This window comes from Miniopterus natalensis, chromosome 13, assembly GCF_054644295.1.
Source record: "Miniopterus natalensis isolate mMinNat1 chromosome 13, mMinNat1.hap1, whole genome shotgun sequence".
Taxonomy (NCBI): Eukaryota; Metazoa; Chordata; class Mammalia; order Chiroptera; family Miniopteridae; genus Miniopterus; species Miniopterus natalensis.
The window spans coordinates 14,095,845-14,123,020 of NC_142093.1; the positions used below are offsets into that span (position 1 = coordinate 14,095,845).

Genomic DNA, 27,176 nt, shown 5'->3' on the forward strand with positions numbered 1-27,176 from the left:
CTCCCCAACAATCGGGGCTCAGGCTCAAGAGGGGGACCCCAGGTCTCACTCTCGGGCTGTCACAGAGGCACAGCAGAGAGCTCTGCTGCCTTCTTCCTGCTAAAAGGATGCGGGGAGGGCGCGGAGCGTCGGGCTGGAACGGAGGACACAGAGCAAGGATGTGTGAGTATTTCTCATGGGCCACACTGAGAAAGCGGACCGAAGGCTATTCTGATCCCTGGCACAAGATGGTCCCTCCCTCTGTTGGCATGCCATCACCCCCACCTCCAGGCAGTCTTTCTGGGTGGCTTCCTCTAGTGTGGCCCCACCGGCGCCCTTGCCCTGACACGGGGCAGTGCAGCTCACTATCGCCCCCTTCCTGTCTCAGTCTTGCTGCCTCAGGCTGATCCAACCGCAGCTTCTCAAGCAGCTTTCATGGTTGGAGCTTAGCATTTGGAACGAGGGGATGATTTGCACTTGCTGTTTTGTGCCCACCTGTGGGGCTTGAGAAACAATCCCATGTTAGCATCCCATCCTGGGAGCTTAGGCAGCAGCAAGGCCGACACCCCTCCTTGCCTCAGTGTTCATCTTGGGCCCCAAGCTCTCCATATCTTCCTCCCAACCAATGTAACTAGATCTCTGCCCTGTCCCCCAGCAATCTGACAATCTGACCCAAATACATGAGAAGGCTCACTTGGTGAGTGGATATGTGATTTAGTTTAGAGTCTGGACCAGGAGGCAGGCAGCCTTGTTGGAAGCCTGTCTCTCTCACCAAAGGGCGGTGTGACCCTAAACGAGTCAGTTACCCTCTCTGGGCTTACATTTCTCAGCTCTAAACAAAGAGCTTGAACTTGATGGTCCCCAAGGTCCTTCCAACTCTGGGATGCTGAGCCGGTCTAAGGGATTGTGCAAGGCCAGGGCCAGGCCAGTTCAAGGGCAGAGATGATGCCAAAAATCCTTTGGGCAGTGCCTGACATTTCCAGTTCCCATCAGTGGGCTGCTTTGTTTCAGATGACCAGATTGTCACAGGATGTGTCTCCTGCCTTAGGAAATAAGTACTCCCCACTTCAGAATAAAGACAAAAGGGCAGGCCCCTGAGCCTGGGGGCCCCAGGGTGATGTCAAACCTCAGCAGGTCCAGGAAGCTGCCGTGCTCCAAATAGCCTATCCCAGGATCTAAAACAGGCAGCAAATGGAATGGTTTTCCAGGCTCCTCCTCAGCAAAAGATAAAAATATCATGGGCTCGGGGATGTCCTCAGTCATAAATCAGCTAGGACTATTTCTGTCCTATCCCTTGCCGGGGTCCTTCCTACGACCTCCATCCATCCTGTCCTCTGCATCCATTCTGTCATCCCTGTCCTGGTCTCCTACACACCTTAGCTCTGGAGTAGGAGGAGGCTCATCCGCTGCCTTCCGACAATTCAGCAGCTTGGCCGAGGCAGCGTGAGAATCCACCCCTGCCTCTGGGGCTTCCACCAGCCTCCGTGAGCCTGCTCGGCATGAGGCCACTCTGATGGGCCCATCAAGTCCCGGCGCCCGCCCCTGCAGGGCCCAGCGGCAGTCCACGGTGCGTGTGGTTTTCCAGGAGTAAGTGTCCCTGAGAAACCCCTCTGCTTGGCTGTGGGTAGGGCTTCTTCTTCACGTCAGTACAGAAATTAAAGCTGCACCTCTTAAGGGCACTGGGAGGAATAAATGAGACCTTGTAAGTAAAGCCCTAAACTCATCACCTGGCAAGTTGCACGCTCAGAAAATAAGACTTGCCCCACCTCGCCTGCTAGCCGTTGTCAGGAACCCAGACTGTCACGGCTGACCCATGTCTTCAGAGAGCTCCTTTGGGGAGATTTTTGTCCATCTGAAACCCTAAATCAGCTCCAAATCCAGTTCTTGGAGGGGCGTTTCAAGACATTTGGCGTATTCTGAGGTCCTAAATCAGTTCCCTAGTAACTAACCACGCTGGCGACGCTGCTGGGGCCGTGGAGACTGTGGGCTCATGTCCTGTCTTCCACCGCCCTCTGCAGGTCATAACGTGACACTGCAGGCGCTGTTGGCTGCATCCCTGTGACCAAGGATCCTCACTTTGTAGACTTGAGGCAGTTTATGGATCAAGACAGCAGGGCAAGGCCCGGTGTCTCAGGAAGACAGCACCCCAATTCACAAAACACTCATTCGTTTCCTTTCAGGACCACTTTGCCTTGCCTCTTCCTGAGCTCAGGAGGGAAATCACAGTCATTGTTCAGCCCTTACGGCCTCACTAACAACAGCTAACATCTGGCTCAGGCTATGCCCTGGAACAGTCCAGAAAATCACTTGAAACAGATGTCTGTGGATATCAATGTAAACACTGGTTGAATGTCTTTTTTTTTTTTAAATATATCTTTATTGATTTCAGAGAGAGGAAGGGAGAGGGAGAGAGAGAGATAGAAACATCAGTGATGAGTCATTGATCAACTGCAGCCCGCAACCCGGGCATGTGCCCTGACCGGGAATCGAACCCTGATCGCCTGGATCCTAGGTCGATGCTTAACCGCTGAGCCACGCCCGGCCAGGCAACACTGGTTGAATTTCTAAAGCTCTTTAGTTTTAATCACACTGTCTAATATACTCTAAGGAAGGGAATTTTGTAGGAAAGTGTGTGTGTGTGTGCGCGCGCGCATGTGAGCCCCAGTGTGAGTGCATTCTCCAGAAATGAAGGCTGGCTAAAATATGGCAGACACTAGCATCTGATGCGGTTATGATGATTAATTAGCCTTTTTCATATGCCAGCCAGCTAACAGTTTCGTTCGTTAGTGACATCAAGCTCCAGCTCAACTGTATGGTTTCCACTATCCCGTGGCCAGAACCTCGGACCCTGTCTGGCAGAAGGTGGGTATTTTATACAATGAAGGCACATGACAGTGTCACGCCATCGACCTAGTACCACGTGGTGATGAAAGCGCCTGTTAGAGTAACTCCAGGGGAGGCCTGTCCTTCTCTTGTCCTCTTACCTACCTCAGGGTCTCAGCAGAGTTCATGAGACCCATAGAAAGGGAGCCAAGTCACCGGTAACTGCAGATTTCTTACATAACTAGAGTTTTCCGGTCCCATATTTATAGATTTTTAGAGCTGGAGAAGACCTTAGAGATTACTCCAGTCCAATCCTTTTGCAGTAAGTGAAGTACGGAAAAGGGAAGCAACAGTCCAAGGCCACACGGGTAGAGACACAGCTGGATGGAGAACCCAGGCTCCTTGACTGCTTTCCTTCTGGCTGGCCTTGAATTTCCAGTAGGGTCATTTCTAGATGGAAATTAGTCTGGCCTCAAAGGAGGATTTTAAAACCTGATATGTATTTTGAAAAGCACAAAGGGAAAGAAGAAACCCAGCACATCATAGGCGCCCAGCAGTTGGGTTTGCTGGGTTTGGTGTTATCGAGTAATCTTACTCTGTGCAACTTAACAAAATTAGATCCAATTGACCTTGAATTTGTTTCATTCTTTATTCTCCCCAATGACCCGAAGGTGGTTAGAGGCTTGAATGTCACCCATTGTCCCATTGCAAATTTGAGTATCGATTGGAGGTTATAATAGGACATTCATTGATTCAAAGGAAAGGCTTTCTGAGGAAGGCATGTGGATTTAAAGTAGCTTTCGTTCAAGCTTCTGGAGGTCTGTGGAATTCCTCTTTAAAGAACAGACACTGTCAGTACTGGAGGTTATACAGTCTGTCCAGTGAGCTGGGACATGGCACAAGCACTTCCTAAATCTATTTAATTATATACATGATTAAAACATACATAAAATTACCCTTAATTGCATAGTAGCCACTTGGGCCTTGGGCCTAATAGCTCTGAATTTGCTTATCACTATGTTTGTAAATCACACTTTTTATCAAAATCTTCCAAGGCATGCATTGTTCTTCCAAACACCTTTCTGATGAATCAGTGTTGTCATCCTGTGTCTTTTATAGATTCGTGTTCTGCAGGGCAAGCCCCGGAAGCCCCCGTGGAGAGCCACTGGGGGCTTTCTCTTCAGACCCTCTGAGACCAGGGTTTACAGTTTTCTGGTACATCAGTGACACCCTGAAAAGGAATGGTAGACAACTCACTGCCAGGGCCTTCCTTCCCCTAGCGGTGCCCCTCCCGCCCGCTTGCACACATGCCACCTCCCACCGCTCCCAGCCACCATCCGAAGGCCAAACACCACTCTGCAGTCCTAGCTGTTGGAAATGCCCCTGGGGCAGGGCCCCTTCACTTCCTAGTCATTTGTTTATCTTTATTGAGCGCTTTTCATGCGGCAGAGACTCTAGTAGGCTCTGGAAATACAGGGATAACCAAATTCAGAAGTGGCCCCTTCTCAGGGGTACTCACAGTTCTTCAAAAGCATAGAACCAGCTGCTGGGGCAAATCGACTGCAGGGATTTTCAGTCATTGGTGTGTTTTAACATAGCAAAGGGGCTTAGATTTAGAATCTCTGTTTAAGGCCTGGCGCCTGGGGCCTGGGGCCTGGGGCCTGGGGGGAGGGGGCTCATTAAGTAACCGAGTTGCGTATCAGATTGTTTGCAAGGAGCTAACTTTGCAGCCTGTGCAAGCTTATAGGGAGCCATGCAACACCTCTCCGCTCAGGGAAAGGGGTTTGGGGAACTGTCAGTACTCGGGCCATGGTGAGAGGTTCTGGGCTATGGGAAGGTTGTTGCACAGCTCTGGGCACCCTCACTACCTGCCCTGGGGACTCTCCTGTACCCTCCCCATCCCTGGAACACTTTGGGTCCATAAGTACCCACTTCACCTCTAAACCCAAAAGGCCCATCAAATTTCCCACCAAATAACCCAGGAATCCAATCTGGGAATCAGGGAGATCCTGGTCCCGCTACCTCAGCAGAGGCTGCCATTGCATTTGACAAGTCCTGCGTGCAGGGACCACTTCAGCGCAACTGAGAGCACAGGCTGGTTCCAAGGGTCCAACCATGGAAGAAACGGTCCTAGCCTGGTCTCCTTTTGCCAGGCATTGTCTGCTGCAAGTATCACATAGGACCTTCCCAAAACAATCCCAAGGACCATGGAATTCCTGTTTTATTGTCACAAACATCTCCAAGGTAGTAACCAGTCACCATATAATGAGATCCTCTGGTTTCCTAAAAGGCTGCAAAGTCTTCAAGAGCACTGTGTGTCTCCAGTATCAGCATGGCACACGGTAATTACAGAATAAATGTGGGTTCATCCGATTAACTAATTGTTTCCTCTTTTTCTCTCCATCTCCACAGTACCTCACACAGTGTTTTTAACAGAGAAGGGTCTCAAAAAGCACGCTAGTGGTGGACACTAAAGATTAGGCTCCTCTGGAGTTCTATCCATCACCCCATCTTCATGGAAATTAACGGAATCTGTGGGTGATCACTGTGTATTAAACAGCCCTTCTTTCGCGAAGGAGGCCCAGCTACAAGCTGCAGCTTTAGGGGGGTTTCTTGTTATTTTCCTGCAAATTCAAGGGGGTGCTTCAACCGGAGAGTGGAGGGTGGCATTGACCAGAGGCTGCCCAGTTGAAAGAGAGCCTAACACCTCTCTCCCCCTGCAGAACCCTCCCCTGCAGTTCGCAGGCTGTGCCGGCCTCCCCCAGACTGAGTGGGTGCTCAGGAGGCATCTTACCAGGGTGGTGAACTTGTCCACGCAGGCGTTGCGGATCTTCTCCGGGGTGGCGGGGCTGTCTAGCCTGAACAGCGCCTTCGTGCTGTTATCTCCATGCTGAGCTCGTGATGCCTGGATGGCATCCTTGATGGCAAAGAAGATGGAGGCAGCCAGAAAGAGGGGCGGCTCCCCGACAGCCTGAGGGGACAGAGTGGGGGACAGGAAATCAGGCGGAGGGCCAGTGATGCGTGATGACACACTAACTGGCCTCAGTTGATCAGGGGCTGGGAACAATCAGCCTAGTGAATGGCTTGACCTCCTTGGCATATTTCTTTGAACTCTTACTATGCGATTCCCTGATGGCACCATGCAAATGTAGTGTGCCATTAAAAGTAGTATTAAATAGTTATCGTTTATAAACAAACAAAAAAACTGACATGAATTTTAACCCTTTCCTCGCAGTTACAAGCCTAGGGCAATAATCTACCTGCAACTCTGACCCCAAATGTACAGGCACATAATCTACTGGAATATAGGCATCATGACAAGTAAGAATTGAAACAGCTTCCAGCAGAGGTGGTTTTGTCCCCCAAAGCACAAATCAGAGACTCCTTGTATCAGAATCACTAGGGACACTTGTTAAAAATGCATGTTCTGGGGCCCCTCACCCAGACCCTGAATCAAAATGTCTAGGGGTGAGCCCCCCAGAACTGCATATTTATCATGAGCCAATGGCAGGGATTAAAAAGTGTCCCAGATGCTCCCACGTCATGTAACCCATGAGATGAGCAAGCGGGTGGGTTTCACTGCTTATAGGTGATTATCTGTCTTCCTTAGACCTAGGACCATATCAATCAGCCTGGTTGGTTTTCTACCATTTTTCCATACTAATTGGGGACAGGGAAGAAGCAGGGTGGCTATCATGCCTCAGGCATCCTGATCAAGTCTGAGGGTCCGGGGGCAGCCGCTGAGGAGGTTATGGGGATGCGCAGAGGCACTGCCCATCTTCAGTGAGTATGCTGGTTCTCATAGCATAGGGGTGGGGAGCCTTTTTTCTGCCAAGGATATTTATAACATCATTCATGGGCCATACAAAATTATCAACTTAAAGAAGCTCCTAGATTTATTGAATTTCAAGACCTGCCTGTAGTTACCTTGGCAGGCCAGAACAAATTATTTCAAGGGCGGGCCATATATGGCCCATTATCATAGGACAACAGGGGTACTGTGTCTGGGGGATCATGTCTAGGACCAAACATCAAAGATACACACCTGAGACATGGGTGCAGGTCAGGGTTTGACCTACAGGATTAGATTAAGGAATTCTTCACTGTACTCAAAGGAGCTGGCTTCCACCCCACGGAGGTAGTGTCGTGTTCAAACCAGTTCCCTGGCTCCCAGGCAGGACTGCCTGCCCCTCCGCCACCATTGCCAAAGCCAATATCATGCCCTCTTCTCTCTGCCAGAGGAGCCCCCTGCAGACCCACAGGGCCAGAGCCCCTGTCACCAACCATGGGCTCCCACAGTGAAGACAGGGGGGCAGCCCAGCCCAGAGCAACAGTACCTTGGATGCGTAAATGGCCTTCTTGTTGGGACAGTCACGGAGCAGGGACACCCTGAACTCAATGGGGATGCTGCCAAATGCAGGGATCTTGTAGGTACTGGGGCCACGGGTGAGCAGGCTCCCCTCAGGGGAGTAGAGCAGCTCCTCCAGGGTGAAGAGGCCCAGGCCCTGGACAAATGCTCCTTCCACCTGCAGGGCAGACAGAGACCATGGACACACTGCCTCCCCACTCCCCAGGGATGGGTACTGCTTCCCACATGGGCACCAAGCCACCCGGAGCGGGGCCTGGAAGGAAGCTGGAAACAGCCCCGCACTGCTGACCAGGCTCCCGTCCACCCAGGACGACCCCTCTGGGCCTTCGCCGGGCATTGGCGCAGGCCGGGCATGCGCACTAGCACTGAAGGTCAGTTTCAAAGCTCGGCAGCGACTGCAGGAGATTCACGCATGGTAGGATCATCCCCATTGAAACCTGCCACAGGGCGGTGCAGATGCGCCTCCCATGTCGCCACTGGGGAGATGGTGACTCCTCACTGAGACAGAAGCTCACAGGCTAACAGTTGCTGAATGTGCCTCAGGGCCCCACGCTCCTCCCATGTCCTGAGTGGGACTGCACACTTCTGAGCAGCCCCACGAGAGAGGAGGAATGTTTTGGATAGTAGATTCCAGGCTTTTTGAACTCCCAGCCCTGCCTGCCTCTGGGAAAGGAGTGCCTCTGCTCTGGCTTACAGCTCTGTGTGGGGGCACCTGCCGCATCTACCGGCCCACTTCTCTGCTGGCCCAGCCGCACTCCTCAGAATCAGGTAGGTGGTGCCACGAAGCCAGACTAGAGTATTCGGGGGAGACCAGGTGCTGACCATCTTAATGTCTGCGGTGCCTGCTCAGAGCCTGCCCGTAGTAGGGGCTCCCCCAATGGTTGTTCAATGAACGAATGAACTGATTGACTAATGATGAGGTTTCTGTATACTCAGGAATTGTCCATTTATGAGAAATATAATTTACACTTTCTACCAGATGTTCAATACTTCAGGTCCTGATTCCTCCCTCTGTCTCCTCCTGCCCCACCTGCTCTAATACTCTCATATTTTCCAAAAGTGCTTTTCTTTGGGCCATCCCTTTACCCCTCTTGCTCAAACCCATGCTTAAGAATATTGCTGTCCTTGGTGGAAGAGAACGGAGAAGGGGAAAGCTCCCTGACCTCAGGCCTCACGGCCTGCACATTGATCCCAAACTCCATCTCCATCCAACTGGGCTTCCTCTCAAACTATGCGTGTGTGCGAGCACGTGTGTGCAAGCACATGTGTGCACATGCACACCCAATGTTTTCCCCATTCATCTTGTCCTCTGAGGTGTGAGTACCCTTTCCAGGTCAATCCAAATTAATTTGCCTTCTGCCTCAGAAGGTGGGTGGGCTCTCATTTATCTAAGTCTCACTCTGAGGAAGACACTCTTGGTACTATGTTCAGACTTGCATAAAAGTGACATTGGACAAGATGCTGTGGCTGGTGGCCCTAGGAAGGGGATGGGGCACATCAGCAGCCGAATCCATCGCCACCCAGGTTCCCCACAAGCCTTACTTGTCCAATATCGATGGCAGGGTTCAGACTGGAGCCAACGTCCATGACGATGTCTGTGCGAAGGTTCTGCAGCAGATGGGGAAATAAAGGCAGTTTGAGAAGAAAGGGATGTGCGGAACGACAGGTGGGCCTTGGTGACGCTTAGACTATGAGGTGCCAGACCAAACAGGACTTCCACAAGCAGAGTGCTCTGGGTACGCTCAGGCAGGAGCAGTCACCCTCTCTCCGGGCTCCACTGCCATCGTCCCTGCTGAAGGCTGAGTTCTGAGCCGCAGCCGGGGAAGGGGTGAGAGTGGCATGGGTGCAGGTTCCTGGGGCTCTGAACCTGAGTCTGGGTAGATGGTGTAAGGAAGGGGTCAAAAACTACGTCCCATGGGCTGAATCCAGCCAGTCCCCCGTCTTTGTACAGCCAGTGAGCTACTAGTTGTTTTTACGTCATTATATAACTGACAAAAATAAAAAGAGGAATATATGCTGATGTGTGAAAACTGCATGACATTCCCATTCAGTGTGCACCAGTAACATTTTATGGGCGCACAACCACGCTCATTTGTTTCCGTATGTTCATGGCTATTCTTGCGCTGCAATGGTAAGAGTTGAGGCAGCATCTGCCTGCCCGGGCGAAGCTCAGCGGTTGAGCATCGACCTAGGATCCAGGAGATTGTGGTTCGATTCCCCGTCAGGGCACATGCCCGGGTTGCAGGCTCAGTCCCCAGTTGGGGGCCTGCAGGAGGCAGTCGATCAATGACTCTCATCATTGATGTTTCTCTCCCTCTCTCTGAAATCAATAAAGATACATTTTTTTTAAAGACTGAAAAAAAGAGTTGAGGCAGCATCTTTGTGGTCCAGGAAGCCTTACTAAAGTTTTTATTCTCTGGTCCTTTATAGAAAGTTTGCCAGGTCTTGATATAAGCTATTATTTTCCCAACCACAGAGCTTATCTCTTGGTATTGCAATTCAGTTGTTCCTCTCCTTTTTCCCCCATAGTACTGAAGTTTTGCGAACTTCTTACCTTATGGTCCCCTGTTAAGCAGTCAATTTCCACTTCAGAGCAAGCCACCCCGTAGGTGAAGTAGTGGAAGGGGTTCCCTGAGTTGGTCTCATAGCTGTAGCCAAGGTTGGGTGTTCTGGGGGAGAAGAGAGAATACAGTGCACGTGTATTCAGGTGACTATGTCCCCCCCATACACACGCAAATGGCTTGTCCCACAAGAAGGATGTGAAAGTCACACCCCAAAGTATCTATGAGCTAGAATTCAAGGCCTCAGAACTAACGCCCCTGTGCTGACTCCCCGGCTGTTGGCGCGGGCTCACCTGCCCACAGCGCTGCTCGCCTCCCTCCAGGGGACCGAGAACAAGATCAGAATCTCATGCCAGCCGGGAGCATCTTTAAGCAGCCGCTTGCCTGCATTACCCCTCACCTACTGGTCCCCTCTAAATGTGAACAGATGCTCTAAGGAAAGTGTGATTAATAAAAGCAGATGCTCTCTTATACCTTTTTTTTTCATTTTCGATCCTGAGTATCTTACACAATTCTAATTTTGCATGAGTCATATATATATATGCGTGTGTGTCCTCACACTAGGATTTATAGTACTCTGTACCTATGTTATTCTAGACATGACACAAAAATAACATGAGCTGATGGGATCAGAATCTGCATGAGAAGAAAGCCAATGCAGGGCTAAGAGAGAAGGCATCTCCCAGAAGAAACGATCACTGTCTTTGATCTCTGGCTTTGCCACCGTCACCTGGGCGCTCCGGGATATTACCCCAGTTTACTAACTCCAAAAATGAAATGGAAATTTATGACAAAATCTGCACTAGTTTCTGTTTGTGTAGGTCAAATATTACATAACCCGGGGAGCACTGGCAAAACATTACTTTGCCTAAAAAATAAATATACATATATGTAAAAAAAAACCTTTTGAAGCCAACATGGAACTGTTTGCCAAACCCACTGATCTGTGAGAGAAAAGGTCCTAGTGAAATCTCCCAGAGAAAGCTAAAGCATATGGCTGACAGTCAATACGATCCTATCTTTTCAGTTTCTAAATCAAATGGGCAGTGTCTAGCTCTTCACGCAGCTACTGAATTTTAAAGTTGCAGAAGATACGTGTTCTTTTCTAAATCTCACTTTAAGTTCTGCTGAATGTCGCATTTTGTAATAAGACCTTGTGCTCTCATTCTTCACAAGGAAAGCCTCCGTAAAGAAATCCGATGCATAGTACAAAATAACACACGTGGTAACTCAGAACACGGACGCCCCTGCTTCTCACAGGGGAGCGCTGACGGAGGACGTCGGTAATGTCCCACTCTGTCATAAACGGGGAAACAGGTTCAGAGGGAATCACTGTTCCCCAAGGGCAACAGTCCACTAAGACCAGAGCCGGAATGGGGTCTCTGATATGGCTGCTCGTCGGCACGTAGCTTGGTGAGCCCATGTATTTTAGAGCGTGTTTAAGTTGAAATGAGTGGACGTCCACTGAAGACATAAGAGCTTTGGTGGAAGTGCCCTCTCCTGACCACAGGCTGACAGGGTTCAGTGCTGGAAGGGACCCGGGAGGCCAGGATGGCAGCACAGTGTGAGATGGGGAGATGCCACCGTACATACTTGTAAAACCCAGTAGCGGACAAGCTCACTGCATCCTGGTAGGCAGCCACGACCTGGGGAGAAGAAATGGCCATCAGGAAGGGGTGGCCATGGGCCCCAGTGACCCCGGCCCAGCACTGACTTTTATAAGCTCATCGCCCACACCTGGAAGTTGGCCAACACGCTACCGGTGACTCACTCCCACCCCGCCCCTGGCACTCTCACCGCCGCCCCTGCATCAGGTCCTTGGCATCGAAGCCTGGAGCACTAGGCTGTCTCCTAACAGATCTTCCAGCCCCGAGGCGCCTCCCCCGCCTGCTGCGCAACCCAGCCCAGCCGGAGTGATCATCTTACCATGCCGCACTGTCCGTGGCACTCTCCTACTCTAGAGCTTTCGATGACTCCCCTTGCCTACAGAGCCAATACCTGATGCTGACGACCCCAGTCTTCTCTGGTGTGGCACACACACCATTGCCACTCCAGCCAAACTCAAGGGCTCACTCTCTCCCAACCCTCCCACGTCCCCATACCCAGGCATGTTTGTATACGCAGTTCTTCTGCCTTATCGATCCAAATCCTTTGCTTCCCTCAACAACCAGCTCAGGCTTGCCTCTCCAGTTGCCTCACCTCGGTAATTATTCCCTGTCCTGGCCATTATAACAGCAACTCTCTGTATTGCTCATTTGGTACCTCGCTGTATGAACTAGATCACCATCTCCTATTCCTGCCCAGGGTGGGGACAGGGGCCCTGCTCTTCATTTCACTCGCCTTTGCAAAAGCAAGTTGGATCAGCTCAGACTTACCCAGTCTTCCCAGGAGCCATTGGGATTCTTTCTCTTGAAGGGTTCCAGCCTCTTCAGGATGGTCTGACAAGCTTCCTAAAGAAAACATCCACCACACACCAGGCACGTCAGCCCTCTGCATGCCCCAGACAGGGACAACCTGAGGGCCTCCACAAAGCCACCTCCAAGTGATCTTGTGCCCAGGGTGCCACGCAAAGTCCTGTCACCCTCTAAGAAATCACCAAGGGTGGAAACCACTAGACCCTTCCCAAGGGACCACCACTGGCCTTTGCTTGGAGAGCACTTCCTGACCCAATTCTTAAGTTGACAGCGGGTGAAATGTTTGAAGGCACCTAAGGAGGTGGCTTCTCCCATCAAACTCCTTTGTTTGACGGTGTCCTCCACGTGGGAGAAGCAAGTAGGTCTGACCTGGCCAACCCCACAGTAGATTCCAATTTCAGTCCATTGTCCAATGACCGGTTCTCACACCAAGAGTATGTCTTCCCAGAACCCCCTGCACTTCACCAACTCTCCTCCCCTCCTACACTCATCCTTCCTGACTCCGATAGAGTGATTGTGGTCCTTGGGCCTCTCTTTTAGCTCAGCATTTGAAGAGCAGAGTTCTCCTGGATAAGAGAGCCAAAGGCATGGTCACAGCCAAAGAGCCTGCAAGGACCATGCCGGCTCCCACCCCGGGGACTCTCTGGACCCAAAGTCCTGGGCTGGCCCTCGGCTCTGCCGGCTCCCGAGGTTCCTTACGTAGACGGCCTGTCCGTTGATGTCAGTGCTGACAGAGGCGGCCGTGGGAGAGGTGTTGGGCACTGTACTGGTGCTGGTCTCGCTGATATAAATCTTAGAGATGGGGATTTTCAGAGTTTTGCTGGCCACCTGTGGAGAAAGATGACATCGCCCTTTAGGGAAGGGGTGAGCCCGGGGCCTGGCTGCTTCTTCCCCAAGGTAGGATTCAGGTTCACAGGTATAGGGGAGAAGACAGTTTTGTAAACTATAATTCCACTGAGCCCGGAATGCTCTCACGTCTGCCTGAACTTGAAGCAGCACTTTAGGAAATGGTTTCGTTAGAGAAAAACTTTTTAAACCTCATGGTGATTAAAAGTGCCTTTTAACAAGTTGGTAGTTACAAGATAGCCAGGGGGATATAAAGTACAGCATAGGAAATATAGTCAGTAATGTTACAGTAACTATGTGTGACGGCAGGTCGGCACTGGAAATGTTGGGGGGAGCACTTTGTAAAGTATAGAATTGTCTAACCACTGTGCTGTACACCTGAAACCAATACACAATAATATTGAATGTAAACTGTAATTGAAAAATAAAAATTTTTTTAAAGTGCCAGTTAAAGCTAAGCTTTATTTTCAAAAAATCCAATTTGGCCAGTCCCCAGGAGCCAAGCAGTTGTGGCCATTCTAACCAGCTCCACCATCCAGCTCCACTGAGAGGAGTCTTCACTACCTTTATACATACAACATACACCCCTTACACATAGTCTCAGAGCCCCAGAATGTTGGTAACGGAAGTGACCTCAGAGGTCACGTGGCAACCCCTTTGCACAAATAAGGAAACCCTTGCTCAAGGTCACATTTAAATGAGCAGCAGAGCCAGGGCCGGGGCAGAGGCCTGATTCTGCTCCCTGGATGTCCCACCCCTCAGCTTCTCCCAGCATCTCCTCTTACAGAGACCACAGTCCCCAGGCCGCTCACCTGGACCATCTTGGTGTGCAGGCCTTGGCCCATCTCTGTGCCCCCGTGGGTCAGCAGCACAGAGCCGTCTGTGTACACATGGATCAGGGCTCCACCCTGTGGAAAGAAGACACCAGACACAAAACTTAGTCAATCCTAGTTCATCTTGAGACTTGAGACAAAAGGTACAGCAGCCCAGGGAAAGGAGAACCAGCAGAACCATTTTGGATATAAACCCCAGACAAAAATTAAAGCAGCATCAATCTCATGATTTAATTCAATAGCCCTTTGGCACTTGGCAAAAATTTTTCATCTCTCTCTCTCTCTGCCTCCCATGCTCAGAGGGAGGGAGGTCAAATGTCTTTCTCTCTCTCACAGATGAAGAAACAGGATCAGAAAGCCAGCGTCCCTGTCCATGGTCCTGCGACCAGGAAAGGTAAGGTCTAGAATTTGACCCCAGGCCTGAGTCCCGTGCTCCCTTCCCTGTCCAGTGACATATTAGACCCAAAAGGATGTACACATTCATTGATACAGCAAAGAGCCCCTCTGGTCAGCTCCGTTACGGGGCAGTGGCTTTCCCCTGCAAAGAAGGGGAAATGGGGACCCGGTCCCACGGAGATGGACAGAATCATATAAAGCAATTACCTGGTTCAGGAAAGGAACAAGGAAGGATATTCCGAACTTGGTAGGAATTATGCACAATCCCCTCTTTTTCCAACAGTTCTCCCTGGAGAAGAAAGAAAGGTGCTCACAGGATACTCTCTAGCACATTTATGTCAGGTTGAACACATTTTCACGCAGCAGCTTTCTACAACTGACACGAGGCACCCTCAGAGCTGCGCATGTAGTCACCGTGATGCCTGCGGGATCTGACACCCCAGGGGGCACCAGAATGGACTCCCCCCCCCCGGGCGCCTACCTGTTGAACTTTTCCACCTCGCTTTTCCGAGCGTGATACTGAGAGCTCTCTAGACATTGGTCCCAGCACCTGGGCACGGTGAACCCCTCAAGCTTCTGGTTGAAGTGTGTCAGGTCCCCTTCTTTGTACATGTTTTTCTGCCGCACCTTCCCAAGGAGAGAGACACTGGGGACTTTTCCGTGGCAACAGATGAGGGGGGCAAAGCCTAAAGGTAAGATTCCCCCACCCTCAGCAGCACCTGCCTGTCCTCTGCCCCCAGGGGAGACGCCCAAGAGTCAAAGCCCCTGTCCCCTCAAAGTCAGCTAACCCCTCTGACTCGTGCCCCAAACTCCCAGCTTACTTCCTCGGCAGGCAGCCCACAGGTCACCGCGACTTCGCTCATCCAGTGCTCGGCAATGAGCATCCCCTGGGGCCCCCCGAAGCCCCGGAAGGCCGTGTTGGAGGGCAGGTTGGTCTTGCACAGCCGCCCGGTGCCCCGGATGTTGGGGATTTTGTAGCAGTTGTCCATGTGGAGTAGAGCGCGATCCATGATCTGAAGCAGAGGAAACCAAAATGGGAGAGAGCGGGGTGCTGATTCCCTTGGATCCCCGCCTTTCCCAGCCCCACCGTCCAGGGCTCCTCAGGCCCACGCGTGTCCCCCCTCTGGATGTGGCAGCGGCCTCCTTCCTGCGCCCCCCCCCCGTGCCTCCCCCTCACCTACACCTCACGCTGAGCTTCTGGGTCACACCAGGTCAAGCGCTCCGAAGACCTGCACCTAGTGTCCCCAGAGTAACGTCTGCACACCTCCGGCACGGGGTCCGGGCGCTTTGGGGCCTTTCCCCACGCTTATCACCCTCCTTATGAGTCCATGTTCCTCTCACCTGTCATGCCCCCCCACCATCTGCCTGCGAAACCCCCATTCCTCTGGGGGAGCCCTTCCCAGGCCCTCGAGTTAGAACTGATCACGTGCCTCTTTAAAAAAAAAGGCGACTTTATTAATTAGTTGTAAAGTGGTTTTATTCCCATTAAAGTTGGACTACAGCCCAGCTAGGGGTGGCTCAGCGGTTGAGCGTCGACCTGGGATCCAGGCGATCGGGGTTTGATTCCCGGTCAGGGCACATGCCTGGGTTGCGGGCTCCATCAATGACTCTCTCATCATTGATGTTTCTACCTCTCTCTCCCTCTCCTTTCCTCTCTCTGAAATCAATAAAGATATATTTAAAAAAAAAAAAAAAAGTTGGACGGCAAGTGGATTCAAGAGGCCAATGCTTCCCTAAATCGGGTTGTTCAACAGAGCGGCCCCTCCACCTTCCTTCCACTCCCCAGAAACAAGCGATTCTCCGGCTCACTGTCAGCTGCTTCATTAACTCCACATTTCCAAGAAACCTGCTTATCTTGTCACTTCTGACTTCTTCAGACTCCCAGGATTTAGTTCCCGCCTCGCGCCCCCCCCCCCCCCCCCCGCCCCGAATGCGCGCCAACCTCCCCCTACGGCCCTATTTCAGCCTGACCGACAGTCAGGTTAACGTTATTCTGTGAAATCACTCACAGCTGAACCAGGGAAGACCGTGATTACTTCTCTTGCTTGCTAACATTTCCCCCGGACTTAATGAATTTTGTCTTTCATTTTTCCATTTGCTTAGTTTTACGTGCACTTATTACTAGGTCAGCTTAAAAATGTATGCTCATCAGTGGGGGAAACTGCTTGAATTACTTCTGGAAAGCTTCCTTCTCTCTCATTTCCATTCTTTCTTTTTTGGAAGTTCTACGACATGGGTCTTCCGACTGGTCCGCGAATATTTCTGTGTTTTTCTTTCCTGGTTTTCCGCCACATTTTCTCTTTTGGGGGGAGAGCACCTTGAGTTTCTTTCATACCTTCTGCTCCCACGGTTTTAATTCACAAGACTTCACTTCATCTTTATTCTCTGACTGTTCTTTCTTCCAGGTGTGACAACTCATCTCTCCGAAGCCATCGATGGCAGGTTTTATTTGTCTCATTTCGGCTTTAGCTTTTCTTCCTCACGTATAGCCTCTTTCCCACAGGTTGCTTTTGGCGCCTAATTATTTCAGTCCTAGTCGTCTGAAAGTTTTTGTATGTCTCAATTAATTCCCTTTTTGCTTTTCTTTAGCACTCTGTCAACTTGCACTTTTATTTCCTTTTGCCTGTTACTGTCTCCCCACCACGCTGTGAACTTCCCGGGGGCAGAAGCGATGCCATATGCTTCTTCATGATGCCACCCTAGGCGCTCTATAAATATTTGCTGGGTTGAATTTAAGAGCTTATAAGATCTTTGGGGACAAGTAGGACATCTTTTTCAACCTGATTTTTCTACACCACCAAGAAGCCAATGTTATAAGTGGTAAAAACGCTAAAAAACTTTCCCTTTTTGAACAGTTTTTACACCAGATCTCAGGTGTGAAGTTTCCTAATTGAGCTAATTAGAAAGCCCGTAGTGGGGGGCAGACAGGGAGGAACTTCTGCTTTTCCTGTAACATTTTACTTTTTCTTTATAACAAGAATCTAAGCACAGGTAGCTAGTATGTTATAAAATTAAGATTTAAAAAAAAAAAATTTTTTAAAGGAGTACCACCAAGGTAACTTAGTTAATTTTCAAAACTGACAAAAACATGTCTATACAAGACTCGCACGGGAATGTTCAAAGCAGTATTATCCATAAAAGCTAAAAAACTGAAAACAACCCAGATGTCCCTCAAGTGGTGAACAGAAAACCAAATATGGTCTATCTGTATCAGGAAATATGACTCATCAATAAGTCGGAATGAAGGGATGACGTGTGCTATAACATGGATGAGCCTCAGAGGCATTATTCAGAGAGAAGAAAGCCAGACACAAAAGGCTGCATAGTGTATGATTCTGTAAAGACTGAAAGTGGACTATTGGGCATCTGGGCTTGGGCATGGGAACAAGCATGGCTGCAAATAGTCACAAGAGGTCATTTGGAGGTGACAGAAATGGTTACAAACTGGATTGTAATAATGGTGCATGACTGCCCGGCCGGGCATGGCTCAGCGGTTGAGCGTCGACCTAGGATCCAGGAGATCGGGGTTCGATTCCCGGTCAGGGCACATGCCTGGGTTGCGGGCTTGATCCCCAGTCGGGGGCGTGTAGGAGGCAGCTGATCAATGACTCTCTCATCATTGATGTTTCTCTCTCTCTCTCCCTCTCCTTTCCTCTCTCTGAAATCAATAAAGATATATTTAAATAAAAAAAAAGATTTGAAAATAATAATAATGGTGCATGACTTTAAATTTACTAAAAACCATGACATTATATCATTCAAATGGGTGGACTTCATGGTATGTAAATTATATTTCAATAAATTACAGTGCATGTCTATCCAATCACTGTTCGGTGTATCTCTTTCAGACTTTTCCATGCATAGCATTATACATACGTGCACACATACACATGTCACTGTACTGTATGTAAAGCTTTGTAACTAATGTTGCTTGCTTGTTAAAATACCTTGCAAGAGAAGGATGAGCTTCCAGTTACAGAAGTAAGATGACTATCTGTGTGCTTTAGAGATTAACCAAGGATGGAGAACCCGAAGGCGGGGACCAGCTGGGAAGCTATTCCAACAATAACAGGCAAGCATGGAGGAGGCCTGTACCTGGCTGTGAGAACGGGCTGTGGGGCATGCCCTTGACTGCCTAGTCACCCCGAGATGCAGGAGGAGGTCCCACTTACACCCTGAGAGAGATCCAAGGTGTTGCCCGCATTGCTGTAGTGCTCCACCTCCAGGGCCACAATCTTCCCTGTCTTCATGAAGCCAACCTGAGGAGGAGAGCCATTTCTCAACACCCGTCCGTCTGTCCGTCTCTACCTCTCCCCTCCCACTTACACTACTACCTGAAGGAAACAGAAAGAGCAAGACACCACACCAGAAAAACAGTGAGCATAGACATCACCAGAGCCAGAAGAGAGGAGCTGACATGTCCCCGGGGATGCACCCTGGGCTCCCCCCTGGAACACCTTCTCCCCACACTCCTCCTCCCTCCTACCTACTCCTGGCTTCTGGTTCCACCACAGGGAGTGAGGAGAGAGGAAAGAGAGTGCTGGTCATGATAGAGCAGGGAGAGGGCTAGGAACAGAAACTGGGAAAGAGACTGGAGTCTCCCCTCGTAGCTTTTGACCAGCAAACAATAAAAGCTACAGGTTGCAAGAGCTTCACGTGCTCTGACATCCCTCAGCTTACGTAATCATCGAAACAAACCCTTAGGGCCATTTCATAAGGGAGAAAACCGGGACCCACAAACACCAAGTTCCTTTCTTTGATTCCATAAGAATTTGGAAATAAGAGAAATATAATCTGTTTTGGGGAGTTCAGTGATGAAACAGTGAGAAGAGGGGGGATGTTCAAAGCCAGCTTGTGGAGAGGGAGGGTGCCCAGCGTTAGAGAGCTAGACTGGAACCTGTAAGGTGGTGCTGGTGTGTAAGGGAGCAGGATGCAGGGCCAGAACAGGAACTGGTCACCCACAGTAGCCCAGAAAAGGGCATATTTTACAGGGAAATTGGGCAGTGCCCAGCCACACGTGGTCTGGCAGAGCAAGTGCCCTCCCCTGACAACTTGTGCCTGTCCAGGTCCTGAGAAGTTTTAATTCTCATTGTGAATTACTAAGCAGTCATTCTGACTTTCACATCAAGCTGGGGACATGTGACCATTAGGCCATTCTCCAGGAAGGATTCCCCCAGGTCTGCTGACAAGTCATGTTTCCGAGCCTGAGTGGACAAAAACCAAATTCGCAAAAGCTGTGAGCACCACCTTCCAACATCACCCGCCAGCGTCCCACAGCACAGCCCCTCTGTGCTGCTGTTGGCTGATTTGAACATCTCTTGTGGCTATTTCTTTGAACTTCTACAGAGAGTCATAAGGAAAGTGAGAGTCCATCCTAATGGGATGACCCCGCCTGCCCTGGCACCACTCCCAACATTTGGAACCTTGTATCTGGCCAAGAAGGGGTGTCTGCCGCCAGTTATGAGCATGTCCTCGCTGCGATCCAGCATGCAGCGCACGGGGCAGCCGGTCCTGGGGGAGACACCAGGGTCAGAGGGTCAGAAAACTGAGGTCTCCGCAGCAACCCAGCCCTGTGAGTCTCGAGGGTGAAGCCAGCAGAGACGTGTCCTTTCTCCACCTGGCACACTCAGCAGTCCCAAGCTGGGCTGCTTTGCTGTCTACGCACTGGGCCAGACAGGGTGGGGAATACAGGATGTGAGCTGTGTCCTTGCCTCAGGGCCCTCACAGCCAGGTAGGGGGGACAGATATGGACACATGCACCGAAGAACTAGGTGGTGTTATCTTCACCCTTATGCCCCGAAGTTCTAAAAACAGAAGGCCATGAAAATGCAAAGCAAGGAGAATCTATTTCCCAAAGGGGGAAATCCAGAAAGTCTTCCCGGCAGAGGCAGCCTTATTCTTCCCAGAGCCCACCAGGAGGACTGACTCACTTGTATGCAGCCAGGGCCACTGCCGTAGACACCACGGTGCTCCGGGTCTCCTTCCCTCCAAAGCCTCCTCCCATTCTCTTCACTCGGACTGTGATCCGGTTGGCTGGAACCCCCAACATATTTGCAACAAAGCTCTGTGGGCAAAAGAAAACACACTTGCTCTGAACACATCATCTGGACTTGCTTCAGCCTTGACCCAGAGCCTGCCTCATATGCACAGGCCTAATTACTGCTGCAAATTCTGAAATTCCCAGGTTTGAGAATCCACGACCCTCCCAGTGCTGCCCCTTGGGTAGTGGTGCTGGGGTCCAACACTCATTGGTCACTGCAGACTGAATCCAGACACTTGCTTTTAACCAGAGGGGCAAGCAGCTAGTCACAGCTCACTTTCAGAGCAAAACTCATCCATTAGGCCAGGAAATGGCGGGTCATGAGGGTAGAACCGGCTGCTAAACACACTGGGATCCACATTACAGGTGTAGTGAAACCAGGACTATTTGAGCTGTGGCAGATAATTTAGTGGTCCCTGTGGCTATCACTTACCCAACCTTCAACAGATGAGGAGGCTGAGGCCAAATATGATGTGACCAAGGTCATATAGCACTGGAATCATTATAGCTAACACTAGGCTCTAGCCAAGTACTAAACCTCATCTAATCATTACAGCCCCACCAGGCCCTAGTTTATAGAAGAGAAAGATAACATAACACGTGCAGTTACACTAGCTTGTAGGTGACAGGGTCTGGTCCAGGACCACTACCCTCCAAATCCCTTCTGGACCAGCCCAGGTCTCCCTCTTCCCAATTCCCACAATGCCAGGAGCTCCCCAGTGCCCTCCCCAGGCCCCTGAGCAGGACACCGACCTGGGTCTTCATGGTGTTCTGTGTGGACACAAAGAGCTCCATCTCCCCTGCCTCGCCTTTTGGGACAGCGATGGTGCAGTTCGTCTCCAGGTAGAAGTGCTCTTGGCCGCCAATGTACAACTCGCCTGGGGAAGCAAGGAGACCCCCCAAGTGAGCCTGCTGCTGCAGAGGGGGCAAGTTCTTGCCAAGTGCCCAAGGCAAGAACCAGCTGTTCATAGGTAATCTCCAGGTTCCCAACTGGTGTGGAAAAGGGTCTCCACCTTGGTAATCGGGGAGCTGAGCCCCTCGCCCCGACAGAGACACTAGTATGACACTGAAGTGCACCAGGCATGAAGCTCTCTTCATGCCACAGCCAGTGGGATTGAGGAGTTTCAAACTATTACTGAAAATTTTGGAAAAGATGAAAGAATCCACAGGTGTGATCGGAAAGCTAAAAATACCTTCCAGAACTGAAGCTCTCGGGCCAGTGAGTGAGTTAACTTACTAGTGACTTAGCGATGCACAACAGACAATGAAGAAAATGACAGAAGTGGTGTTAGCAGCAGCTTCGCGCTGGGCTGAGACCTGCGCGCCTGGTTTCACGGCGGGGGTGCGGGGGGGGAAGGGGAGGGAAGGGACAGCACCGGCTGGGACGGGTGAGGCCTGCCTTCGGGGGGCCGGGGGGCCGGAGGCCGTGTGGCTGGCCAGGCATCTGTGGCCGTTACCTCCCTAGACAGGCTTCCAAATCCGGAGCACTGGAACCTCTCTAGAATCACTTAGACATCCCGCCCAGAGCCAGGACAGTGGAGATGAAGGTGACTGAAGTTCTCTCCCAGCCAACTGTCTACCATTTTGTTACAAACACCAGAGGAACTCTTCTGTTGGGAAGGACAGGAAACCACTTCCCTCCCCCGGGGCTCGGGGTGCAGCGCTTTAACTTCGTTCACAAACCAGGGCTGGCCCGTGCCCACCGCGGCACTGTGGGGCTGTACCTGAAACAACGTTGTCTGCTTCTGAGAACCCCTTCTTGAGGTTTCCTTTCTCGATCTTCCGCTCGGCTCCATAAAAGGAGTTGTGTTTTATCGCATCCTGAGGATCGAAAAGAAGCTTAGCAACTTGACTTTCAGAGGGAGGAAGGTGGTCTCCCAGTGTGGGAACTGTCGCCTCTCTTCTCACATAGGCGTTTCTAAAAGCCTCTCATACAGATTTAAAGTAAGCTCGTGTGTTGCCAGAAAGTCACATTCCTCCCTTTCCTTCCCTAGAGCTGGACAACTTTAGGCCTTGAGGAAAAGCAGAGAATCCCTCAAGGACCCACGTGGAGCTGAAAGCAGGTAGGAGGGACTCAGTGTGGCCGTTAGCGGACTGAGCCTAGGCTCGCGACGGGGAAGGTTTCACGGGCCCACACAACCCCAGGGCTGGAAGAGATTTAAAACCTATCTAGTCAAACCCCACCTGCTGCTCGAATCTCCTCTAGAGGACCCTACACAGTGTGCTCCCAGAGACAGGGCGCTCGCCCCTCTCCACAGGCAGCCCGCTCTTCTTACCTCGATGGAGATAATGGCTGGAAGTTCTTCATAGGTGATCTTCACGCCTTGAGCTGCTCTCTGGGCGTGCTCTGGGGTGTCAGTGACCACAGCGCCAATGATGTGCCCAACGCAAGTCACCTAGGAGCAGAGCCAGGCTATTGAGGAACGTAACAAAGCTCCTCAAAAAGCCAGTTATTTTGGATTGTTCAGAATGGCCAAAAGGAAGGCCCCTGCCCCCACAATTTCCTATGAAGGCACGTCTTAGGAATGCCCTGGGGCCTTTCCCTTCCCTTAGTCTCTTATTTGGGTTCTGCTCTTTCATCCATGTTTAGAACCTGTGGAAGTAGAATGGAACTTGGAGATGACTAGCGTCAGGATGGCAAACTCACTGCATCTCAAGGGCCAGTCCTGTGACTGACAGCCTGTTGAGAAGCGGCCCAGGAAAGAATGTGGGGACTGATCAGTCACGTCTGCCATGAGCAGCAGAATGGGAGGTGTGGCCGCATGGCCTGTGTCTGTCACCTCAGATCTGCTACAACCCCCTACTCTTCATACAAAGAGATGGAGACCCAGGCAGCAAGATCACAACTGGCTTGTGACCAGACCACGATTACATCTGAGGCCCTGACTCCCAGTTTTATTTCTTTTCCATCACCTCACTCTCTTTTATCTTCTGTTTCCCAGATTTATACCAATAGCTCCTCAAAGGCAGCAATCATATCTTATATTCATCTAGATGCCCAGAAGCAGTTTCCAAGTGCTAGTTCTTAAATTTAATGACTCATAAACTAGTTTTTTGTTAGATTTATAGACTAATGATTATTGTTTTCTCTTCATTTAATAGTTCAGTTCCTATAAAAGCTTAATAAATCTCCTTCAGAGATCATTTTCTTTCAACATCCCCCAAAAAATAAATGACAAAAAATTTGTCCAACTCAAAACGTTGGAATATGAGGTTTCTGACAATAGGAACCAATGCTTAGCATGCCTGTCTCGGATAATTATTTCTTTAGCACCCTGTTAAGTTATTGACTTAATTGGTTAGGGTGATGGCTGTTGATCCTGAATGACTCTCACTAACCACAATGCTAGCAGTGCTCCTAGGGCTCTTGAAGTTGGCAAAGCAATTTGTTTTTCCATCAAATGCTCTCCCTCTGGGGTCCTTGTGTCTTGGGTCTATAGTTACTTCTTCTCTTTTACAACAATAATAAGGTGAACTTGCCCTTCAGCAATACTGACCCGTTTCCCATTTGCAACATTTGATCTGTATTGGAATTATAAAGTGACTGTTTGAGAACTGCTCCGTAAGTATATGGATTTTGTAGCAGCTGTCTTGAATGTTTAGAAACTTGTTTTTTGGCAGAACTCCATATATAGTTGAAATCAATAGTTGGACGTTCAGATAAGTGGATTATCAATACACACATAGTGGTGATGTTGTGATTTCTTTCTGGTTCGTTTATTTCTATCTGGTTTGTTAATATATTTTTATTTTCTTTTTGTAAAGGAACTTAATATTGTACCCTTGAGGACCTGATTGTTACTTCAAATACAATCACCAGCCTTTTTTTAATGCCACTTTGGCATGGAGTCATCCTACCATGTCCAAACAGTGGCCATTAGTTAAATAAACAAGTAAACATGAAACTAAAGTGCTACCAAGCATATTCTGCCCCCTACTGATTGCCCTGAATACTGGCCAATTGGTTGATGGCAACAACATGTATAAATGTATAACCTTTACAATGGGAGGGACTTGGAGGAATGCGCACAAATTAAAACTTACTCGTCCCACTAGCTTCATATTTTAAAATCCAAGCCATACCTCATCCTTTGCAAAGACTGTTTCATCATTGGCAAGTCCAGTTTTATTACTCCCGGGAATATCATCGGCGGAGATAAAGCAAACAAACCCCGGCACCTTCTGAGCTTCTGAAATGTCGATGGACCTGCAAGAATGAGCAGCGTGAGGGGCCAGCAGAAGACCCAAGTGGAAGACCCGTCACCCAACTGGATTGCCTTGTCCTCATTTCAACAGTTTTCCTCCACCATGATTTCTCCCTTCTCTGCTTCCTATCCTGTCCTGTCCTGTCCTGTCCTGTCCTGTCCTGTCCTATCCTGCAAGTGTTGATTAAATGCTTCCCATGTGCATGTGAAGGCTGCTGTGCTGAGTCCTGCTGGGAAGGTGAGGTGACCAGGCAGGCCTGCCCTCATGGACTTGACTGTGGCCTGTTCTGGTGTCCGAGTACAAGGGGACCAAGTCATAGTGAACAGCGTTCTAAATCCTGGCTAAGACCCACCTCACAGCTAATGCCCATCCAGAATGAGCGTGTTAGGGCCCTGACTGTACCACTCTATCCCGGAATGGCAGGGCACTGGGAATAATTAGATAATTCAGACCTCAAAGGGAGAATGCCCAGAGAGTTCATCAATTACAACAGTCTGAACCACTGAGCCCCAAATCTCTCCCACTCCTCTCCGGGCTGCAGTTTAAGATGATCCCCATCTCCCCTCTAGGCCAAAAGAGGTACATCTCCGGTGGCAGGCAGGGTGCTCCCAGCGCCCTCCTCTCCCAGTGTATTCACTACACTCACTTGATCTTGGCATGGGCCAGGGTGCTGGTGACCAGCCGGAGGGACAGCTCATTCTCGTAGTGAGGGATGTCGTCACAGTACACAGCCTCCCCGGAGGCCTGCATGGCTGCGGCCAGGTGCGGCAGGGGCCGGCCCACCATGTCCTCCTCAGATTGACCCTTGGGCACCTCCTAGAATAGCAAGGTCACCAGTCAGCCTGAGCTGTGGAGGGCACTGTTCTCCTACAGGCCCAGGGAAATCGTGGAGTTTCAGGCCAGGTGGCAAAGCAAACCTGAGGGGCGAGAATGGAGGGGGCACGGGGGCAGCATGCGCAGGAAACAGAAAGGCACGTAGTAAGTAATCGGGATGGTGGTCACAGGACCGCCGCATACAGGAATAGGGGAAAAGCAAAAGAGGGACCTGGATGTCCAGTCTCTGGGGATTAGGTGCATAAATTACGTTACTCTCATGTAATAGAATAGTTTGCGACTGTGACAACATACTTTTGAAGCCTTTTAACTAGAAGGATGGAAGCTCATGTTAAGTGTAAAAACAGGACATAAGACATATGTATGTGTGTATGTAAAAATGATTTCAATGTCATAGTAAAAGAAGAGCATGTGTTACAAATATGGTATATACATGTCCATATATACATAAAAACGCAAAGTATACAAAAAACTATAATGATTTTTTTTTCTTAGAGGTGGGATTTGGGGTGATTTTTATTTTCTTCTTTATACTTTTCTGTATTTTTCAAAATGTTCTAACTATTCATTTTGTTTTATGTGTTTTTCAAAGTAATTATAGTAATGGCTAATATTTCTTGAATGTTTACTATGTGCCAGGAACTATCTAAGCTGTTTACTTTTACTAACACATTTAATCCTCAAAACCATCCTGTGACACAGGTGCCATCATTAACCACACCGTGGGCGTAATCAGCTTGCCCAAGGGGCACAGAGGAGTTGGAGAACTTGTCCCAGGTTACACGGTGATGAGTGGGCAGAGCTCAGGTTCCAGCTCGGGCAGCCCGGCCCCAGGGTTCACGCACTCAAACACTACATTCCACTGCAGGTTAGACGAGAGTAATCCCGAGAGAAAAATTTAGGTGCGTAAGGGGGAAATCGCCTCATTGACATTCATGTAACTCCCGTTTTCTTCACTGGATACTTGTGCACAACAGTCAGGGGCAGTTCGAGTAAGTGCTTTGCCAGTGGTCAGCATCACGATGTGGTCTGCAAGGGCTCTGACATTAGCCGGACACCGTCCACACTCACCTGGAAGAGCTGGATGTTGGCCGGAGGGTCTTTCTGAAAGAGTAAGGTGGCGCTGGCAAAGGTGGGGTCCAGTTCACCACACTTCTGTGGAGGCAAGATGACAGAGGCGACCTTGACTATCTCCATCACTGACCCCGACCTTGTTTGTCCCCCTCTCATTTCACACTCCTTCTAGTACTGGCTGGATCCACCTCTACACCTGAACGTGGGCTCTGCAGCTCAGTATCTAATGACAGCCTCCCTCTCGGCCCCATCTGTGCCCCTGCGCGACAAGCAGCTCGTCCTTCCTGCTACACCGGGCCGCCTCCCTCCTCCCGGCACTTACGAGGCTGCCCTCTCTGGTGGACTAGTCTCCTCCCCGGCCTTCCTGGGAAAGTCTTCCTTTTTCTCCCAATATTGTGGGAAATCGTTAATGATATGGCAAAGGTTCACAATATAATCTCAATGGAATCAAGGGGGAAATAAAACTCTATATGCAGCATGACCCCACATTTATTTAGAAAACGCTATGTACAGATCAAAAGATAGTAAGATGATAGATATATCGACGGACAGAAGGAAGGACGAATAGAGAGAGAGGTGGAGCCGACAAACAGAATGGGACAGGAGGACAGATAAACGAAGGGAAGAGGTCAGAGGCATAAGGAAAAATACTAGCAGCGGTTTTCTCTAGGATCTGAGAGCAATTTGTTCTTTACACAATTCCGTATTTTTTAAAGTTTTCTACTGTGTCTTTATTACTTTTATATTCTGAAAACAGTAAGTGTCGTGAATATTTTCAAAAGAGGAATTTTGCTCTGCTGC

General features: G+C 49.9%; 1 protein-coding gene across 3 annotated transcripts in view; it reads right to left on the reverse strand.

Moving 5' to 3' along the window:
- Positions 1 to 3,725: 3,725 nt before the first annotated feature.
- XDH (xanthine dehydrogenase) overlaps positions 3,726 to 27,176 on the reverse strand; it is a 49,109-nt gene continuing 25,658 nt past the window's right edge. For 2 of the 3 annotated variants that reach the window (XM_016218921.2, XM_087823830.1), the window contains exons 16-36: positions 26,373 to 26,456; positions 25,114 to 25,283; positions 24,345 to 24,468; positions 22,538 to 22,657; positions 21,986 to 22,082; positions 21,015 to 21,139; positions 20,152 to 20,285; positions 19,645 to 19,732; positions 18,394 to 18,480; positions 15,043 to 15,234; positions 14,703 to 14,848; positions 14,429 to 14,510; positions 13,805 to 13,900; positions 12,846 to 12,974; positions 12,108 to 12,182; positions 11,326 to 11,378; positions 9,726 to 9,840; positions 8,714 to 8,779; positions 7,140 to 7,328; positions 5,597 to 5,773; positions 3,726 to 4,033 (exon numbers count right to left, since the gene is read on the reverse strand). In XM_016218921.2, coding sequence (XP_016074407.2) covers positions 3,983 to 4,033; positions 5,597 to 5,773; positions 7,140 to 7,328; positions 8,714 to 8,779; positions 9,726 to 9,840; positions 11,326 to 11,378; positions 12,108 to 12,182; positions 12,846 to 12,974; positions 13,805 to 13,900; positions 14,429 to 14,510; positions 14,703 to 14,848; positions 15,043 to 15,234; positions 18,394 to 18,480; positions 19,645 to 19,732; positions 20,152 to 20,285; positions 21,015 to 21,139; positions 21,986 to 22,082; positions 22,538 to 22,657; positions 24,345 to 24,468; positions 25,114 to 25,283; positions 26,373 to 26,456 — 2,400 coding nt within the window. In that variant the 3' untranslated portion in view covers positions 3,726 to 3,982. The remainder of the gene's footprint in view (positions 4,034 to 5,596; positions 5,774 to 7,139; positions 7,329 to 8,713; positions 8,780 to 9,725; positions 9,841 to 11,325; positions 11,379 to 12,107; positions 12,183 to 12,845; positions 12,975 to 13,804; positions 13,901 to 14,428; positions 14,511 to 14,702; positions 14,849 to 15,042; positions 15,235 to 18,393; positions 18,481 to 19,644; positions 19,733 to 20,151; positions 20,286 to 21,014; positions 21,140 to 21,985; positions 22,083 to 22,537; positions 22,658 to 24,344; positions 24,469 to 25,113; positions 25,284 to 26,372; positions 26,457 to 27,176) is intronic. The other variant, XM_087823831.1, reaches the window with a different exon arrangement.